This window comes from Gigantopelta aegis, chromosome 10, assembly GCF_016097555.1.
Source record: "Gigantopelta aegis isolate Gae_Host chromosome 10, Gae_host_genome, whole genome shotgun sequence".
In the NCBI taxonomy this organism is placed as follows: Eukaryota; Metazoa; Mollusca; class Gastropoda; order Neomphalida; family Peltospiridae; genus Gigantopelta; species Gigantopelta aegis.
Genome location: NC_054708.1, coordinates 65615699 through 65638308, shown reverse-complemented (window position 1 = coordinate 65638308; position 22610 = coordinate 65615699). Strand labels below are relative to the sequence as shown.

General features: G+C 36.2%; 1 protein-coding gene across 1 annotated transcript in view; it reads left to right on the top strand.

The window, feature by feature from the left end:
• LOC121382714 (VPS10 domain-containing receptor SorCS3-like) overlaps positions 1–22610 on the top strand; it is a 48640-nt gene extending 26030 nt beyond the window's left edge. The window contains exons 17-25 of the mRNA XM_041512263.1: positions 566–749; positions 5260–5399; positions 7569–7725; positions 10192–10307; positions 10848–10967; positions 11867–11996; positions 13609–13729; positions 14706–14869; positions 18809–22610. Coding sequence (XP_041368197.1) covers positions 566–749; positions 5260–5399; positions 7569–7725; positions 10192–10307; positions 10848–10967; positions 11867–11996; positions 13609–13729; positions 14706–14869; positions 18809–18864 — 1188 coding nt within the window. The 3' untranslated portion in view covers positions 18865–22610. The remainder of the gene's footprint in view (positions 1–565; positions 750–5259; positions 5400–7568; positions 7726–10191; positions 10308–10847; positions 10968–11866; positions 11997–13608; positions 13730–14705; positions 14870–18808) is intronic.

Sequence of the window (22610 nt, the reverse complement as noted above, 5' to 3'; positions counted from 1 at the left end):
TAATCATTGGCTATTGGATGTCAAACATTTGGTAATTTTGACACAATCTTGTATGCTTATGAATGCAAAACATGCACTCAACATGTGATGTAATTCAACTGTAAATGAGGGCAGGACTTAGCCTAGTGGTAAAGCGCTCGGTTGATGCATGGTCGGTCTGGGATCGATCCTCGTTGGTAGGCTCATTGGGGTATTTCTCCTTCCAACCAGTGCACCATGACTGGTATATCAAAGGCTGTGGTATGTGCTATCCTGGCTGGGATGGTGCATATAAAAGATCCCTTGCTACTAATGGAAAAAATATAGAGGGTTTCTTCTCTCAGACAATATGTTAAAATTACCAAATGTTTGACATCCAATATAACCGATGATTAATAAATCAATGTACTCTAGTGGTGTTGTTAAACAAAACAAAACAAATGTAACTTAAACTTTTCAACTGTAAATTGCGGCTAGTAAAACCACCTCATATTTTGGTAGAGATCCAATCAGATTCATTCTTATTATGTATAAATTTATGTGTATAAATAAATTAGATTTGATTTTATGATGATTGTCTTTACAGGGCTCAAAGGCAGGCACAAAGTATTCTTGGGATTTTGGTGATGGGCTATTTAAAGTGATATACAGTTTCAACAAGACATGCAACATGACACATATTTATAAGAAGTATGGCAACTACAATATCAGCGTTAAAGCACAGAATAAAAAAGGCAACACGACAGCAAAAACGTTTATCCGTGTGGAAGGTGAGTGAATTAGCTGCTTAGGGTTTCATTGTCTACAGGGATGTAAGAGCTACGCGGCAACGCGGAAATGCACTTTTCCATTTCGTCTAAAAAAACAAAAACATGATGCTCAATACTGTTAACCACACAAGGTTCATTTGCATTTTTTCACAGTTTCAAGTTTATGATGTGTGCCTTATATTATAAGTTATAACCAGTTTAGATTTGTTAGCATTGAATAAAAATTTTGGCAGTTCGTGGGTTGCAAACAACAATTTTCCTTCAGGGACCCTTGAGCGACCCCTGGCCCCTGGCCACAGTAAGCTTTTTTTTCCAGCCCCTCTCACATCCCTGTGTCTAAGACTGTATGTGGATATTGCTAGTGTCACATATCTTGGTACCATGACTGAACTGTGGTAAGGGGCGAGATGTAGCCCAGTGGTAAAGCGCTCGGTCGATGCGCGGTCGGACTGGGATCGATTCCCGTCAGTGGGCCCATTAGGCTATTTCTTGTTCCAGCCACAACTGGTATATCAAAGGCCGTGGTATGTACTACCCTATCTGTGGGATGGTGCATATAAAAGAGTAGCCTATGAAGTGGCGACAGTAGGTTTCAGGTTTCTCTCAACATCTGTGTGGTCCTTAACCATATGTCTGATGCCATATAACCTTAAATAAAATGTTAATGTGTTGTTAAATAAAACATTTCTTTTTTTTCCCTTTGAACTATGGTAAAAAAAAACCAAAAATTGTTTTAACATAGTTATGACTTGTCATTAAAAGGATTATCCTGAGTTTTCAGCCCTAGCAAGATTTCTGTTTGTTCCCCTCAACAAAATAGACACACATCCTGCTTTTTCTTGTTTTTAAAAACTCTGAACATGCATGGATACATTACAAAATCTTTTATTTGTACAATAGAACATTGCAGTTAAAAAAAAAGACAGACAGACAGAAATAATAGTTTTTTCCCTAAAAATGTTGTGGATTACAGGATAAATATAACTAGCTAATGACATAGAATATTGGCTTTATCCATTTTAGACTGAATGGGGAATTCACAGGATAAAGCCGATATCCAACATCATTAATTGTTTTTATTCTCTATTTATTTTAAGTTTAGCATCAATGTTCATTATAAGGTTGCATGCTAATTCATTGGATTCCTTTTGGCAAAAACACTGTACAATCGAATGTTTGAATTATTTCCTTTTTAAAGTTAAAACTACTATACAACTGATATAGGAGCAGGATCTTGTTCAGGTGGTAGAGCACTTGATTGAAAGAAAATGGAAATGCTTCATTTAACGACGCACTCAACACATTTTATTTAAAGTTATATGACATCATACATATGGTTAAGGACCACACAGATATTGAGGGAAGAAACCCGCTGTCGCCACTTCATGGGCTACTCTTTTCGATTAGCAGCAAGGGATCTCTTATATGCACCATCCCATAGACAGGATAGCCTTTGATGTACCAGTCATGGTGCACTGGCTGGAGCGAGATATAGCCCAGTGGACCCACTGACGGGGATCGATCCCAAACTGACCACGCATCAAGCGAGTGCTTTGCCACTGGGCTGCGTCTCACCCCAGCATTTGCTTGAGGCATTTGAGTCATGGAATTGAACCACTTCAGCTGGACATTAGGTTTTCTCCTGTATACACTGATGTGCTGTCCAGCCTGTGGTAAAATAAACATAAAAGATCCCATACTGCTAATGGAAAAATGTAGCAGGTGTCCTCTCAAGAAAATGTCAGTATTCACAAATGTGTGGCATCCAATAGCCAATACCGTATATCTTCGCCTGTAAGTTGACCCTGCCTATAAGTCAACCCTCCTTAATAAAATCAGCAATTTTTGCTTTGACCCGCTTATAAGACGACCCAGTTTCTGTTCCAATTTGTTCTTGACATTATTAAATGATGACAAACATTGTCGCCATACTTATTTTGTTACTTAAGCTATTTCCTCCATATCAGTATGAGCACCCTCTGTAGTATGTTATGTTTTATAGTAACGTGAAACATCAGGCCTCGAAATGGCCTGTGGCCAGGTCGCCAAATGCGACCAATGTCCTGTGTGGGCAACTTAAATATTAACATATTTTTTAAATAATGACATTAGTCGCCCAGATAATATTATGTGGGCGATCTTCTTTAGAGCTATAACCTATGAGCCACTATTAATGTTTGTATTCCACATTAAAATCTTGCTTGTGGTTCTCTTACCATAATTTGCCAACATCAATTATTAATTTTTGGGCCACCATATTTTTTGATGAGTTTCGAGCCCTGAACATTGTTTTCATTTGAAGCTAAATTTATGTAAACGAGTACAACACATAAGGTGGGGCTTTTATATATACAGTTTTACTTCAGTTTCTTTTTAATAACATTTCATAATTACAACCTTTAATACTAAATGCCTTAAAATGGTGTCCAATTTCAAAATAAAAAATTGTCAACAAGTAGGCTACAAATATAGCATCTGTTGTATTTACAGCTGAATCATTAATGAAATGCAAAATCGCTTGGTGAGCAACCCCAGAAATCCTCATCCTCACTGTCCGACTCCCCAAACAAGGTTTCAAACATGTTGTCCTAGTACGGATGATCGTCGTCCTCTTGTGTTTCTTCCACAGCTCTCTGGGCCGATTCTCTTTCAGTGAACTGCCTATTCCCACCAAATCATTGTACAGTTCATCATCCTCTGTACCATCTAAGGCACTTGAAATGCCACACTTTAGAATAAATTTTTGTACCACTGCATCCGGAATATCGTCCCATGTTTTCTTCACCCATCCACATACAACTTCAATTCCTGGGTGCTTTAAATTTCCTCCTTTGGTGAATTGTGTTGTTCCTTCTATCATCCATTCATTCTACTGTTTCCTCATGTTGCATTTAAACAGCTTGTTTAAGCACACATCTAGTGGTTGCAAAAGAGAAGTCGTTCCTGCGGGGATGACTGCTTGGTGCATTTTCATGCCTTGCAACATTTTCTTGATGCTGTCCATCACAAACTTGTGAAACTTTTCCACTTTGTCTTTGACGTCTTTGGGCAACTTCTGCGCGATGTGTGTTCTTTAACGCAGTGCAAGTCTGTGTTGATTCATGAATCTGGTGCACCATCCCGCTGAGGCTTTGAAGGCTGATGTTTGTTTAGCAAACTTGTCACTTTTAGCAAGAGTTAGGGCTTTGTGCGTACAGACGTCTGCTATGATGTAACCATTTTGCCTAAGTTCCAGGATTCCAGACCCGCATATGGACTAGGATTTGATCACATCTTCTCGAGTGTTTTTGTGCATGTTTGAAGTTTTTCCTTCTTGCATCACCAATCTCACACTAATTTTTCGCTAACACTGAATTCACATTCTGCAGCACAGTTATTGTTTTCTTCGGCAAAGGCAATAACCTTAAGCTTGAATGCTGCATCATAAGAATTCTGTTTATGTTTCGGCATGATTGTTAACGAAAAGAATTGTGGCAATAAAAAACAGTATATAGATAGCCGTGACAATCGAGAAATGAATACGATAATGTTTTATGTATATATAAATTATATCCAAATTAATCCGTGTAATTGATTACTGCACCAATAAAACAAGCCAGTGTAACTTAATTAATATTCATTAGGTTGGTATGCAATTGATTACTGCACCAATGAAACAAGCCAGTTTTGCTTATTTAATATTCATTAGGTTGGCCTTGTTTTCATTGGTATTGGGATCACGTGAGGTCGGTAACTATTGCTTCCGGTGCATGAAGTTATGTAAGTCATGAGTTCTTCCTACCGGCCCCATTATACTACTGGCTGAGTATTAAAATAAAGATTGATTTGCCTGTATTGTTTTAACATTAAACAACACACCGACTTCACTACGGGCAACGGGCAACTCATTTTACGTGCCCCTATCCACTAGGGTTCAGGCACGCCCACCCCGGATTCAGCCTCTGACTTCGCCAGTGACCGACTCCGGGGCGGGAGGCCGACTTCACTAGCTTCAAGTTTACTGGATTATGACCCTATATCATTATCTGTGGATGGTATTGTAAGCCGCCTAATTAACCACTTCTCAGGTCTTTTGATTCAGAGACGGGTGCGTTTGTTTAACAATATGTGCTAAGCCGCTTTGTAAAAACAACAATAATGGATCACAAGAATCAAATAATGTTTTATTACAGTGAATAAATATTAAAGGTTAGTATATGTAGTACTATTGTGAATTTGAGGCTACTTTGAGATGAGATCGTGATTTAAAAACAAACCAATGACAGACATGCAAAACATCATTTACGACATGCCGGGGTGGGGGATTTTTTATTTAATTTTTGTTTTGTTGACTCTTGTAAGTTGACCCCCTGGCTATTTGCAGAAAATTTTGGTGTAAAAATATTTTGACTTATAGGCGAAGATATACGGTAATTAATTAATCAATGTGCTCCAGTGGTAGTAATACTAGTAAACAAAAACACTTTAAATTTACATCAGTCTTGACCATAATTTTTTGTTTGTTTTACAGATAAGTTCACTGACATCTATGTGAGTCTTCCCTGGGCGGCCAAGGTTGGAGTGCCCATAAATTGTGAAGTGATTGCCCATGGCCGGAAATTTGATCAGGGTACAGGGCACGTCCACTTCGTGTGGCGGTTTGGGGATGAGGTGAGTGTTATTCCTTGGATAACGATACTGAACTTTCTCTGTCTTGTTAACATATCTGTCTGATACATAGTGGTACAGTGCTGGAAACTCCTTAACATAAATTTCCAGCTAGTGCACCAGGGTATGCACTTGGGATATTTTTTTTACTTTGATTTGCCCGTACAACTTTTGAATGGCCCGTGACCGAATTTCATACAAACAATAATAACAACACAAAAGAAGGAAATAGAACTTGTTTTAGTGTTATTACAAACTGTTGTAATTAAATTATAATTATGTTGTCACTGGACCCACACAATGAAACATCTGGAATGTTTTACCAAGGCTCGGTCATAGAATGAATAAGGTGCCCTTATGGTCGTATGATGAGGAATTAAAAAACTACTAAGCTGACAGCAATCTATGTTGACATCGTTCGCAGTGACGATTGAGTGTTTGGTATAGTAGACTCGGTATATTCCGTAAGAAACAAAAACGTTCCAACACAATGTAACTTCGGAAACCCTCAGGCTCATAAACATAGCGTAGCGGAATGTGACGAGTTGTTCCGATTGTAACTAAATAGAAAGTAAAGACGGACATGGCTGAGGTGTTCCGATTGAACCTGTGAATTCATTTACGTGGTCGAAGTTTTCCGAATACATAATCAAAACTAGCCAAGGCATTACGAATGGTTTTAGACTCTTTGATAGACCGGAGAAGTGGTCGCTGTTATGTCCTATATGGATTTGGTTGCCCAGATACTAGCAGGAAACCAGTTGAAAAACAATAAATAAAAAACAACTTTCCGATCTCTTACAAACATTAGTTATTTGCATTTTGATACATAATATAATATGTAGAAATGTTTGGTCACGAGGCGGGCGACACGTGATTAGGTTTTGACTTGCCCGACGCTATTTTGACTCGTCATGAGCGATTGGGCGACTAAAATGCACACCCTGGTGCACCATGACTGGTATATCAAAGGCCATGCATGGTATGTGCTATCCTGTCTGTGGGATGGTGCATGTAAAAGATCTCTTGCTAATAATGGAAAAATATAGTGGGTTTCCTGTCCTAAGACTATACGTCAAAATTATAAAATGTTTGATATCCAGTAGCCGATGATTAATAAATGAATGTACTCTAGTGGTGTCGTTAAACAAAAAACTTCTTCCATAACATAAACTATTATCAATAATAGGAAATAGTCAGTACTTGTCACAAGAGTTGGGTTTGATTTTTAAGCCTTTCTGGGGTGTGTGGGATTTAGCTCAGTTGGTAAAGTGCTCGCCTGAGAAGCTTGCGTCATAGGATCGAACCACCTCAGTGGACCTATTCTTTGATTTTATTTATTTTGCCATCCTAACCAGTGCACCATGGCTGGTATATCGAAGATCATGATATGTGCTGTCCTGTCTCTGGGAAAGTGCATATAAAAGAACTGTTGATCTTAATGAAAAAATTAACCAGTTTGAAATGTTTACATCCAATAGCTGATGATTAATAAATCAACATGCTCTAATGATGGCATGAAACAAAACAATTTTTTTTTTTTTAAAGTTTAGTCTTAACCTTCTGATTAAATAAACAGAGATTTTCTTATATTTAAATTCTGGGTTGTAGTGCCACCAGAAAACTGTTCCTTCTTTATTCTAAGACAAAAGGTTTTCGTTCTAGCCAGTGCACCACGACTGGTATATCAAAGGCCACGGTATGTACTACCCTGTCTGTGGGATGGTGCATATAAATGATCCCTTGCTGCTAATCGAAAAGAGTAGCTCATGAAGTGGCGACAGCGGGTTTCCTCTCTCATTATCTGTATGGTCCTTAACCATATGTTTGGCGCCATATAACCGTAAATAAAATGTGTTGAGTGCATCATTAAATAATAAATGTGTTTTTTCCTAAGATAAAAAGATAACAGTACCCTCATACTCTTCGAGACCCTGCAAAGTGTGGGGTTTTTGGTGGGGGGTTTTATCTTGCCATTTTTATTCTTAAAGAATATGTATTGAAATTCATGAATAAATGTTGAATCTCATGAATAAAACCATAATATTGTGTTTCCCCATCATACTCTATACTCAATGCCTTTTTGTGTTGGTCTATAAAACAGTTTGAAGTATTGTGTAAATTGTTCAACTCCATGACTATGCTAAAACACTTTATTGTTTAAAATTTCAGAACAATGAGACTCTTCCATATCTGACCTGGAATAAAAGTATATCTCATGTGTACAAGACTGTAGATAAACATTTGAAGTTCCATATGGTGAAAGTGACTGTGGAAGCTATTAATTCGGTCAGCACGGTGTACAAGCAGTTCTTTGTGAAGGTTTTCAGTGAGTATCTCCGTCATGTATAACAGGGATGTGTAGTGATGGTGTCCTGTATGCTTTCGTTTGCTAGTGTATTTGGAGCCAGGAGGGCGGGACTTAACCCTGTGGTAAAGAGCTCACTTGATGCGCGGTCGACATGGGATCGATTCCTGTCGGTGAGCCCATTGGGCTATTTCTCGTTCCAACAAGTGCACCACGACTGGTATATCAAAGGCTGTTGTATGTACTACCCTGTCTGTGGGATGGTGCATATAAAAGATCCATTGCTGCTAATCGAAAAGAGTAGCCCATGAAGTGGCGACAGAGGGTTTCCTCTCTCAATATCTGTGTGGTCCTTAACCATATGTCTGATGCCATATAACCGAAAAATAAAATGTGTTGAGTGCATCGTTAAATAAAACATTTCCTTCCTTGGAGCCAGAGTCCTCAACCTTCTGAGATATTTCAGCCAATGTCATACAAGCCGACACACAGTATACCGCATACAGTACATTCACTCATTCAGATTTCCTGACATTTTGCACACAGCACTGACCGGAAATAATAATAGAACAATACTGTTCGAGACTAATCTTTATAATGCCCGTTTTTCGTTTTTGTGTGAGAAATACATGGACATTTCTGAAATACCTGAAAAAGTGGTTTATTCTGAAATAACAGAAAAAGTGGTTTATTCTGAAATAACTGAAAAAGTGGTTTTCAGCAAGTATTTTTGTTTGACAATGGTGGAACGTCGTGGTCATGTCACGAATTGATACCTGATTGTGACAGCTAATTTGATAATGAATTTGACTAGTTTACCAACAACAAAAATCAAAGCATATTCTGGTAAGAAAAACAGTTATTGGGAACAATGGACAAATGCCCATAAGTAAATGCAACTTTAGAGATTTTTTGCGTCATTTTAATCAAATTGAATATTAACTGATCTAAAATATCATAAAAATTACACAAACCACACAAAAATAATACTTATGAATCACATATGAATATTATTTTATGTATTTATAAAAATTTAAAGTAAAAAAGTAGAGTAACATTTATAAATTTGTACCCCCTCAATGTAGTTTTTGTCGGAAATTAACCCAGTAGTCAGAAGGTTAAATAGTGAATAAAGTCTGTCTGTCTGTCTGGCGTGTAATGTAGGAGAAAAGCTCAATCTTACAAATGTCATTATGAACTGTACCCCACCTACCAACCTTTAACATTTTATTGAGAGAGCTGGGATGATACATCATGGGATCAACCTCTTTTTGATGAAAGCATTTGGTTTTAGTCATCCTATCTTGGAAATGGTTTGTGCTATCTATATATGAAATGTATATAAAATATTCCATGCTGTATTTGGAAGGAAAAATAACGACTGCAACATGAGTGGCCTATTAGATACCAATTGTCTTACAACCAGTTGTTTCAAAATGTATGTAACAAGGGGCAGGACGTAGCTCAATGGTACGGCATGGTCAGACTTGATTGATCCTTGTCGATGGGCCCATTGGGCTGTTTCTTGTTACAGCCAGTTCACCACGACTGGTATATCAAAGGCCATGGTATGTGCTATCCTGTCTCTGAGGTGGTGCATATAAAAGATCTCTTGCTACTAATGGACAAATATAGCGGGTTTCCTCTCTACAACTATATGTCAAAATTATAAAATGTTTGACATCCAGTAGCCGATTATTAATAAATCAATGTGCTCTAGAGGTGTCGTAAAACATAACAAACTTTAACTTTGTATCTAACAAGCGAAATTAAATTGGATACATTTTAAAATAAGTTGTAAGATAAATGGTATGTTAATGGATGTAGTACATGTATTGTATTTCTTATATATCGACAGAAAAAACAGGTTTATAACACATTTAAATGTCCAGTCCAATTTGCACACTGTGCAGTTATCAAAAAAATATTATCTCAGATATTTCAGCCTAAATGGGTAATAATTATAATATATTTACCAATATTTTCTCAAATATTAACATAAAAATAGAACATTTTTGTTATTTCTGAAAGTTTTCCTTTTTCAATTTGTGTTAAGCGAAATGGGACGATGTTATTGACGGAAAAAATTAAAAACTTTTTCTGGTAAAAGGTGTAGGTTGATTTTGTTTGAATATGTGTAGTCCTTCCCACTGGAAACCCTTTTTTCATAATATAAAATTGAAAAAAAAAAAAAATTCATAGCCCATTGTTTATTAAACTGCACACAAAAATAGTATTTTTTGTTACACATGTATTTCCAAAACACTTTAAAATTTACTTTTCTTCTTACATCAAGCCAAACTGAAGTTATTCACAAAAAACTGTTTGTAGGAGGATGAGACAGCCTATAGATTGTTAATTTGACAAATAGCAGCTTCATCCCTGTCAGAATTGTGATATTTTTACTTCATATTTGTCTTTTTTTCAGTTAGTGATATGCATGTAGGCCAAAATATGCTTTTAATTAACATATATTTTTATTTTCAGACAATGCCTCATTTGTGGAGCTTAATTTTACTACTGGTGCTTCCGACTTTGATTTTGAAACTGACATTCCTAGACGAATAACATTTTTAAACCTGATAAAACGTCAAATTACTGAGGTTAGTCTTGCTCTGTTACCTGGGGTTTATCAGCTTGTTCTGCAGATAACTCAGAGCTTGAACTAGAAAATAAAATATGTTTTAAATAGCAGGTCAAAAGAAATATGTTTTGCAAAGAAAAAAATATTGCCTGCAGCAAATAGACAGCTCAGTGTTTGGGATAGTGTGTGAAAAAAATAAGACCTATAAGATGTATTTTAGAATATGATGGAATCAATATATAACATTTAATGACAAGCTTAATGAGTTAATTGTACAGATATCTGTCTCTCTAATCCAACAGCCGATGATTAATAAATCAAATGAGCTCTAATGGTGTTGTGTTGCTAAACAAAAACAAACTTAACTTTTATGGAGCGTGTCCCATTTTTGACAGTTATGCCCCTTGAATTTAGGAAATATGAAAATTTGTTGGATGTGGACATGTATTGCTTTAGCAGTATTCTAAGAATGCTTGATTTTATAGCCCTGAAACCATGCGTTAAAAGTATGTATACCACAAAGATAACAAGAGTTATGTTTAATATTCTTTATCTTCAGGCTATCGGCATTGGCCAGGATAGATTCGATGTTATGTTACATGCGACCAAACCATTGACAGTCCGTGTAATATTTGTGCCAGAGTTCCTATTAAAGAAAAGTGAACGAAGCTATCAGAAGGTGAGTAGAAGTGGTAGTACTGCCATTAAACATTTAGTAACATTTAAACTAAAACTAGATTGAAGATTTCCTTGAAGTCTTCTACTAAAATAGTTTTGGTGACCATTATTTCTGTACAGCTAATCATAGCCTGAATGTTATTTTAGATACCTTAAAGTTGGAAATTTCATATTTAGTCACACAACCTGAAATAAAAACATAATAGGACATTTTCTTTTTTTTAAATTATATATTTATGGTATATACATTAATATGTTTACAAGTATGATTGTATAAAGATTGTATAATTACACTTTAGTTATGTTGTTAATGCTAAAAATGCACAAATCGTTCTAGAATTACATATATGTTGAAACATAATCCTTAAATGCTTTTAAGGGCTCTTAAATATAAAACCATAATATAACCATAATAAAATATCTTTCAGTTTGAAGTCCAAACTTTATTGATGCTGAAAGATAAAATGAATGAAAATGAAATGCTGACAATGGTGAATAAGCAACCAAATGCAATCTTGTTTTAAGGCAAATGTTACTTCCTGTAACTGAGTCCATGTGGGCAATGAATGGATTAATATTATAAGAATTTGAACTCAGAAGTGATTCAGTCTTCTGGTCTGTATTTGTTAGGCAAAGGATTCTTTGTGTCAGATTTGTTAATAAAACAAGTGAAATTTTAATTTTATTTAATGTGACTAGAGGATAAAAATTTTAATTGGCAAACGACATACATTCAAATTCTATAGCTAGATAACATGCTGAATAGTTGAAACACTTAGACTAGTTTGAATGCATAAAAGATACTAAAAGTTTTTGTCAAAAGCCATTGACTTGAGGTTTGATTAAACCACATTTCACTGTAGTTATTTAAACATATTGTTATCCTTATTATATCTGCAGCTTACTAAGGAATTTATCCAATATGTGCAGAACAAGACACTGGCCATATATCTTGCTAAGACATCTGACCAGACATCCATGATCAAAGCAAGAACAGCCGTTTTGATTAATGATATCGATACCGATACTGGTAGGTTTTAAGTATTACTTTTCAGTAGTCACAAAAAAAATGTCTCACATGTTAACTTCTAAAACTCTTACCTTTGTTGATTTCATCTCCGATCATCCCACGCAGGAAACTTTGTGTAGCACAGTTACGGTAACAGAATTCTGCCACAATTTATGCCACAAGTGACTCCTGAGTTTGTTGCCATTGTTAACATGTTGCTGACTGACAAAGACATTTTAATGACTAAAATTGTGTATTAAATAACAGAATTCTGTATAAAATATGACTATATATTAAATATATATGTGATTGTCCTAGTACTTGAACTACGTCAAACATCACTAAATTTTCTAATATTTAGTTTTTTCGTATGTCCGAAAATACTGGGAGACGAAATTCAGTTTTGGCTACTTACTAATATTATCATGACAAGAAATACATTGAATATAGAATGATATTTTAAACAAGAAGCTATATTCAGTATGTAATTTTAGTCGTTAAAAAAAAAATTATTACTCAAAAACATGCTACAATGATAGCAGACTCGGGACAGTCACTTTAATTGTGATCCAAATCGAGACTCACTACTGACACAAGGCCATACGACTGGCTGCTGTAGCTGAAAAAAAAGACTTAACTAGTGTGATTTTTAAAGATTTTTATAGATAGCCAATTATGGGTTTTGACTAAGACTAACTTTATTAAAGGGACTTTCATGATTTTTTAGCCATTATTATATGTTTTGTAATAAATGCTGTTGTTTCAACAATTAAAACAACTTGAATCAGCATAGTGAAAATACCAACGTGTGTATATCTGGTGTGTTTTTCTTCCTAATGATTGTAGTAGATCAAAATGTTTTTTAATACTTACAAAGCTATAAATAAGTATAACGTTCTTCATCTACTCAAATTTCACAAAGGACATTTGGAAAACACATGTCAAGTAAAACAGCTGCATTTATTGTGTCCAATGGATGACATATCAAATTGTAGTCATGTAATTACTATGGTGATGTATGGGACATCCAAACTGCATAATCTCTTTGATCACATGTTGCACAAATATAAGATGTGCACAAATTGCTTATCATAACACATAGCGAAAGTTGAGTGGTATAGGTGGGAAGCAGCTCAACTCACTCCACACTGTTTAGTGAAATACCCTTAAAAATAGACTAAAACGGTAATGATATGAGTTATATCGTTACTGTTTTATTAATTAAATATACCAATAGTTTAAGCAGTAATGTGCATTAAATATATATTATTGAATATGCACACCAATCAGAGTCCAAAAGCCTTCCTGATCTTTCCTGTTACGGAAATAAGGGACAAACTGACAAATGTCGTTGAAATAGGCTTGACAGTTCATTGATTATCTGATATTAGGATCTCCCCAATATAAAACCATTTAATAAGTGGTCATAATTACGGGGTTTCACTGTAATATTAATAAATAAAATGAAACCAAAGTTGTAGACATCCATTTTTTAATTTCATCACAATTATGTACAGAAAGTAAAGTTTGAGGCGAGTTGACCAAACACTGGGGAGAGTTGGTTTTGGGGTGAGTTGACCAGCATTCGTATATGACAAAAAATTTCACATGATCTCGATGTGTGTGTTAACAGGGAATGACCCGAACGCTGGTGTGAAACCGAAGGGAGCCAACATGAGACCGGTCTTCATCGCTGTTCCCATTCTCGTGGCTGCTGCTGTTGTCACTGGGCTTGTTCTTATCTACTACAAACGGTGTGAAACTGAATTTTAGCTTCACTAGAAAATCCCTTCACAGTCACTGACATGTTTTTACTCATTTACATCACTGTTCTTGTACAGATTATTGTACATGTATGTGTATTTTATATTTGAAGAACATACAAATCAGGCCCTAATCTAGAATTGAAAAAGTAGAAGTGAATTATCCCTTCCCAGAAGAAAGAGAAGTTTGATAAAAATAGACCAAGTGAACATTTATCAGTACATTCGTAACATTTCGCCAGTTTCTGCGTTTAATCAGAAAAATTCAGAATTTTACACTCTGTTCTAATCGTAATATTTCCATATAAAATACTACTTCCGGTACTAAAATTTAAACAAAACAGTTCTATATTTTATTAAAAATGTAATATTATTCATTAGTATTGTCTGGCATTACTGAAATGAATGTGGCTAAGGATTAAGAACACTTGACTGGTCACAGCATCACGTTTACTCGAGGATACTGTCGGGCAGCAAAGTGAAAACAATGTCCGACATATGGCGACAAAGTTCCAAGCAAGCTATGATAATAAACAAGTCAGGGTCTTGACGTCTGTTGTGTAATTTCATTTTTGAAATCTGATTAGGTCCAGAATATTACGGCGACTTCGACTTCTTACTAATGTTAATAACTTGGCGACTTTAGTCGACTTTTGGCAAAAAAACCCGCTGATTTCACCGGCAAGATTAGGGCCTGACAAATATACTACATATTTATGACTGGTATGTTAAAGGACATTGGACATGTTGTCCTGCTATGGGAAAATGCATATATAAAGGATCCATTTATGCTGTGTTTTGGTATGAGTAACCTATTTTGTGACAGCAGGTTTCTTCTCTCATTGTTCAGACTAAGTGTCACAGTAACCATATGTTAAACACCAGATAGCTGTAGGTTACAAATGTGTTGAAATATTGTTAAACAAATATTCTTCTTTTGTAAGCATTTCTTGTTTGTTCTTTACAGAAAGCTTCGTGAATGTCGTCGATACAGCCTCCTACGTCATAGGGTCGATGCCGACCACCTGCTGGATGACGATGACGACGATGAACCACCGCTGGATCTAAACCCAGACTTGGGAGGTGGTGGTCACAGGGACATGGATGATGATCACCTTGATCTCGGTTCAGGTAATCAGCAAAATCACTGTTCTATTGGATGATGATCACCTTGATCTCGGTTCAGGTAATCAGCAAAATCACCGTTCTATTGGATGATGATCACCTTGATATCAGTTCAGGTAATCAACAAAATCACTGTTCTATTGGATGATGATCACCTTGATCTCAGTTCAGGTAATCAGCAAAATCACTTCTATTGGATGATGATCACCTTGATATCAGTTCAGGTAATCAGCAAAATCACCATTCTGTTTGATGATGATCACCTTGATCTTGGTTCAGGTAATCAGCAAAATCACCGTTCTGTTGGATGATGATCACCTTGATCTCGGTTCAGGTAATCAGCAAAATCAGTTCTATTGGATGATGATCACCTTGATCTCGGTTCAGGTAATCAGCATAATCACCGTTCTATTGGATGATGATCACCTTGATCTCGGTTCAGGTAATCAGCATAATCACAGTTCTATTAGAACTCCTGTGCTGATAGCATCTCTCCCACTTTAGTCCCAGACAGTCACTGGCAGATTTGAAAGTTGTAACCAAGATAGACGTGTCTGAACCTTAATTAGATAAAGACTTGTTAATAGAGTGACCTGACCTGATATCTATTGGTCTTACCAGTTGCAACTGGACTGCTTGTACCAAATACAAACAGAAGTTGAATTTAGCAAATTTATTGTAATCTAGATAATTAGAAAGGTCAAATGTTAGACTTCCCCCGCACCATAAATATAAAATAAAAAAAATAATTTACCACTCATGTAACTCACCATATATCTAAAACTGATGAGTCAGCAGGGTTTTTTCATATATACTACTCAAAAGAATTTAAGGGTCAAAAATTTATAACCAAATAAGTTTCAGAGTGTATTAGATTGATGATGTAAACTACACCAAATTTTTTCTTTATTGTTCCATATTTACAAAAAAACACAAATAAACGTCACTGTATACAAGAAAGTCACATGACATGCTTTTTAAGTTGAAGGTTGTCAAACATGGATTTTACACATTAGAACATTCGTTTAATAGTGTGTGAATCCACCCCTGGTGCGAATACACTCGACACATCGTTGCCTCATGCTGTTGATCAAACGTCTGAAGAACTCTTGGGGAATGGCCTGCCACTCTGCCATAAGAAGTTGACCCAGATCATGAAGGTTGGCCGGAGGGGCATGGTTATCTCGAACTCTCCTGCCTAATTCGTCCCAGGCGTGCTCTATTGGGGCCAAGTCAGGCGAATATGCTGGCCAATCCATCCTGGCGATACCTTGTTGTCTGAGAATGTCCGTTACCACCCTGGCGCGGTGGGGTCTGGCATTGTCATCCTGCAGAACTGCCCCGCCGCCAATCTGCTGAAGGCCTGGGAGAACCAACGGCCGGATAATCTCATTCAGATAGCGGATTCCATTCAGATTGCCATCCACCACATAGAGGGGGTCCTGTGGTGGATAGAGATGCCGCCCCACACCATGACGCTGCCACCACCGAACCGGTGATGTTGTCTAACGTTAACGTCAGCAAAGCGCTCCCCAGGACGTCTGTAGACACGAACCCGACCGTCGTTGAACTGGAGACTAAACCTGGACTCATCAGTGAACATCACTCGACCCCACTGAACACGTTGCCACCGCAGATGAAGTGTGCACCAGTGACGTCTGGCCATTCTGTGACGTGGTAGGAGTGGTGGTCGAACAGCCTGGCGACGGCAGCGTAGATTATTGGCTCTCAGATGATTGCGTATGGTTTGATCAGACACTCGAGTTCCAGTCGCAGTCCGCAGATTGTCACGTAATCGGCGTGCAGTGGTTGTGCGTTGACGTAGAGCCATATTGGTGATGTAGCGGTCCTCTCTATTTGTAGTGCTTCGCGGTCTTCCCGAATGTGGACGATTTCTAACAGAATTCGTTACTTGGTACCGTTGCCACAGTCGGCCAACGACACTCTGACTGACACCAAGCCTCAGAGCAACATTTCTTTGCGTATTGCCATTCTGAAGCCAAGCAATAGCCCTTCCTCGATCTTCGATAGTCAGTTGACGTCGTACCATTATCGAATTTGGAGTGTGCACCGTACACGAACGCAAGCTCCAATTATATGGAAATTCAGCATTGGGAACATGGAATACACATGCAAAGCGTGCAAATGAAGCCCTTTGTGAAAAAGCAAGTTATGGGCACTTAGCAGACCTTTCGCTTTCGCCCTAATTTAATTGCAAATGTAAGCATGTTTTCGCCATTAGAACTAGTCGACAGTGTCAACGACAGTGGATTTTAATTCATTTATGGGTTGCTTAGACCCACTTTCGTCAAAATGGAACAATACCATGCGTGACATTATGGTCTAGCTAATATAATTGACATTCAGAAAATAATGTCGAAAATATCATCTGACCCTTAAATTCTTTTGAGTAGTATATATTAACCCAAATAAATTGTCTGTTTTGCCATGGCGAGTTCACGGAATAGAACTAGAGTTGTACACATAAATTTGACTATACTGGAAATTAGGCTTCTGACTCGTAATTACTAAATACACTTACTAGCACTTAATTAACTGGTATTGTTTTGTTTGGCTTTATGTAGTGCCAAGCTGCTAATTGCCAACAGCTGAGCTTATAAGTTTACATGGGTGAAAATAAAGGGTCCAAGCAAAAAAACTTGAAGGATGGCAAAATTATATATTTTATATTTTTTTGACATCCTTTAGAACAATTCATGGTACCTCTCCCCACTCCCCCCCCCCCCCTCCCCCCCCATGTACAATCCTGGCTTTGACAATGTAGGAACGGAATGGATTGTTTAACGTGGACATTCAGAGCAAGCTGTTGTAGTGCATGCCTGTCCTGGGCACAGGTGCCAGTCTTAGCCGGCTCCTCCATCCAGGACAGGAAAGGTAGGGTGGGTAGGAGGAGGAGGGGGGGGGGGGGAAACTCCTGCACTGGCAGATGCAAGGGAGCACCACCAGTCTGACTGTAACCGGTAATTGGCGGAGGGTGGTATGGTGCTATTGAATTTGACATGTCCCGTAGGATTAAGCCAAAGAGAATGGGTGCACATTGATGAAGGAATTTAGGCGCAATTTTGAACGGTTGATCAAAATGGAAAGGTAGGGAGCTAAGTATAGGTTTGGAGTTTAGTAGTAGCTCGTTAATTGGACCTGTATGGTGCTGACATGTCTCCCTAGGTTGCCCATAGGGGCCCTTAAAATGGCCTGAACTGTTCAGTTCGACAATGCAGGGTGACCTGCCACCCTTAAATAGAGCAGCAATGACAGCATTAACAAGTATGTTGTTTTTGCTGTAACTCACCCAACTGATAACAATTGGCTCAGTTTATTGCAATATACATCTAAATTAAAATGTGGCAGGGCAGGCTACAGCATATCCAATAGCTGAAGTCGCAAACCCTAGTATCAACATGTGAAAATTGACACTAAGTTTAGTTAATCTACATGTAACACATTTGGATGAAGTTACAGTAGAGTGAAACAAGAGTCTGTGATACTAAAATGGCGAAATCCCCTTAAAAATAGACTAGAGTGTGTTTCCATAACTATTACTTCTCAGAGGTACATGCATTTTTAATAATATGAAAAACGAATTTCATGATATTAGAAAAACCAGGATCACCAGAAAGTCTTGAATGTATGGAAATGGATAATCCAAACAAAATATGAGTAAAGTTTGATTTCAAAATAGCTCTAATTGAGACAAATATGCCATAGTGTTTAAAAACTATAGTCCTTCCCACAGGGAACATCATTTTTTATACAATGGAATTTACTTCAAGTTATTTATTTATTGTTTTGTAAAATATATATAAAACTTTTACTTTTCTTCTTATGTCAAACCAAACTGAAATTATTTATAAAAAACATTTTTGTAGGAAGATGAGATGGACTATATAGGTTAATAGATAATATTAATTATCGAAACTTTTCCAGGAGGCCAGCTGGTTGTAACTGGTGGATTAAGAGATGATCACGTTGTGAACTGCTGAGTAAATATCTGCTGAATCAAGATCTGCTAATGAGATGAGAAAGAGTGATGTGTATGGATGCGAGCTGTCTCATGTGAAGATGTCATCTCGAGAGGTCAACAAAATTGCCGAATAACGAGGCTTGTGAAAGACGTGGGTTGGAAACAGATATGTTTGTGACTGTGACCTTTTCACTTTGAGATGTCATCTCATTGAAGAATCATTTGCTCATTTATTTTGACATAATGATTAAATTGTAATTGGTACTGTGTGTCTTTCTCCAGACGTGGGCCAGTAAGGGTGTGTTTGTAGACCATTCGCTAATCTGTGCAGCCCCGTCTGTTATTTCTGCTTACGTATAATATTTTGTAAGTGTGTCGAATGGCTGTAAAATCCCCTATCATTAAGACCTTTATGTGAATAATGACCAAATTGTTACTGTAAGTAATCATTTAATTAAATGGAAGTTTAGACTGTCTGTAATATATACTGTTTCGAATAACACGATTAAATTTACAAAATTATAATATGAAGATACTCGATAGACTGACTTTTTTTACACATGTGAAATATATAATATTGATAAATTGCATGAATGGTCCAAGATGTCATATGAAGTTCATGGAATGAATCAGGAATTGTTTCATTGCTGGAATGAGGGTTAGTAACTGTATTTTGTACTGGATACGTTTAGTAGGTACGTTTTGTTTTAGGTACACTGGCAACATCTTTTTTTTCATACTATGGCATTTACAATTTATTTATATCTGAACTGATTGATTTGTAAATTGCACACAAAAATAGTATATTTTTTGTTATATCCAAAACAATTTTGCTTTTCTTCTTATGTCAAACGACACTGAAATTATTTACAAAAAACATGTTTATAGAATGATGAGATGGACTATAAGTATGTTTATGGGTATGTTTTGTTTGTGTATATTTCGGGTTGGGTAATTTTGACCAGCTCTTATTAATACAGTGTATTAGATGAGCTGGGATAATGGTAATGTGAAATCTGGGTTAGCTTACAATAATCACCGAAAACAATGTCATCCATCAACTTAAAGAGACTTTTCTGTTTGCTAACAGGTTCCAAACTAATAAAGCCTTTTCACGGTTAAAATTGTTTCATATTTAAAATCAACTTAAAGAGACTTTTCTGAGTTTGCTAACAGGATCCAAACTAATAAAGCCTTTTCATGGTTAAAATTATTTAAAATGTCAGTGTCTTTTGCCCCCACTGAGAAAAATGTAGCAGGTTTCCTCTGTAAAGTTATATGTAAAAATTACCAAATGTTTGACATCAGTAGCCGATAATTAAGAAATCAGCCTCCTCTAGTGGTGTCGTTGAACAAAAACTTAACTTTAATTAAACAAGCAAATGTGTTTAATATGTCTTCTTTGTTATTATAAAAAAAAAAAAAAGACTATGATACTCAGAAACAATGTTAGAAAACTCAGCACAGTCCCTTTAATGTTTTTATCTCGTTCTATAAAACTGCTGAACTTCAGTTGAGCATCTTCATAGAAATAGTTGGTGGTTGGGATAGATTCAGGTATTTACTAACATTCTGACGGAGTTCTTCCATACTCCCCCTTCCATTGTGGGTTGTGATATTAGCATCTTCAACACTACTGCATAAATTATTGATTATTGTTGCATAAATCTGCGTAAATTATTTATTACATGTACATGTATTTTAGAAATCTGCATAACTTAGTTCTTTTTGTTCAAGAAATTATTATATGGAGGTGGGAAATGGGTATGAACCATTCTTGCTCTAATCGGCAAGTATTGAAAAATAAACTGCATCCTCAAAACTACCTCCATATTGTCATTTGTGGAATTGTAGTACATCAATTAAAGAAATTATTGTTTATTTAACATATCATTTTATGTCAAATGAAGTATGTTATCTAGCCTTTTTGGCATACAATATTGGCTTGGCTTTATTGACCTGAGTAGGATACAATTGGTATTTTAAGGCACCAGTTAATTATTTATTTTATCCTGCAATCAATCTTGAAGAATTATAAAATCATAATTATTTGATTTTTGCTACGCAACTTGTCATTATTTGCAGGATGCTACATTTTAAAGCATCCGTAAAGAGTTTTTGAAATATAAACAAATAAAATTATATGTTTCGTGTTTATCATAACACATAACTTTATTTGTATATATTATCTTGAAACAAGGATTTAAAATCTTGTCTGAAGTAAATATGTTGAGTTGGGCTTTTATTATTTGATAAACAGTTTCGGTAGCCAACAGAAAATAGGCATCCGTGTACATAGTAACCACAGAATAATGTAACCTTGTTATTTCATGTTCAGTTCATGAACTGTTAACCTTGTTATTTCAACCTTGTTATTTCAAATTTTCCAGTTTATACATTTTTCTAAAACTTTGTTATTCAGGATGTTGTGACTTAGTATGTTCCAATTGTTAAACATTTTTTTTTTTTTTTACTGTAGGTAATTTAAAAAGCTTGTTTTTTTTAAATGCAGGTGTTTAAGCATTGTAAATACATGTAGTTGCACACGTGTAAGACATAAACAGGCTTCGTAAATTCGTAAATAGACCTCAAATATTAAGTTTCTCAAATCTTTAAATATCAGAAAACCTGTTGATTTGTGTAGAAAATGACCAGTAGACAACAGCAATGATTTAATTCTTTGTGTTTGTAGAAAAAAGACAAAAGATATGTTGGTATTTTCAAACTGAAAATGAACTTAAAACATTGGGTGATGTCTGATACAATGATAAGAAAGAAGATACTGATTAAAAATTGATAAAAATCAATAGGAAGAAAATGCAAAATGGTCACTGGGTGTGCAAATACATTTATTTTATATGTAGATTATGAATGTTACTACCCTACAGTCAGCTGAATTGAGAGATGCATTGCATACAAAATTCTCGCTAGCATTGGCAGATCCAGAGGTGGGTCACCATTTAACCCCATCTGTTTTAAGTGTCCTTTTTTTTTCAAATACAATCTAAATTTCCATGAAAATGTGTGTCTGAGCATCTTTATTTCAGAATTGTCTGGGGAGTATGCCCCCCCCCAGCCCCCCGCCCCTAACCCCTTTACAGATCTCACTCCCTTTGGGAGCTCAGTTTCCTTGCCTTTGACAAACTATATGTGGCTCTTCAGGAGTGCTGGACTTCAGTTGTTGTTGAACTAGATTGAAGGAAGATTCCTTGGTAAAAAAGACTGCCTTACTGTACATGTACCAAATGCAACTAGAGAGTTGCTTAGTGACATGTTGTTGTTTTTTTGGTGTTTTTTTGACATGGTAACAGTGGTGGCACTTGATTTGTTGAAGTCATATTTAGTTCATATCAGGAATTAAATTGTTTTGAGCAGAATATTATTTGTAGGCATGCATGCATGAAACTCCTATAATGTATATACACATGTGATGCTGTGATATTTGGGAATTTCTTCACATGATGAGTCCAGTGAACACATTCCTCAATTCCATATGAATAAAACAGATTGAATTAGTTTGGATTAATGAAGTCAATTGCATGTATTATTCATTGTTGATAAATAGTGTAATAAATGTGCAGTATACTAGGTTAATGGCAAAAAACAAAATTGAATATATAACAGCACTCCAGTTCATTTGTTAAAGGCATATTGTCACAGACCACTGACTTATTTAATGGTCTAACAAAGTATTACCTGAACAAAAATAATTTGATTTGTTCCTAAATTTACTTTATTGAACCATCTTCATAACCACCATATTCC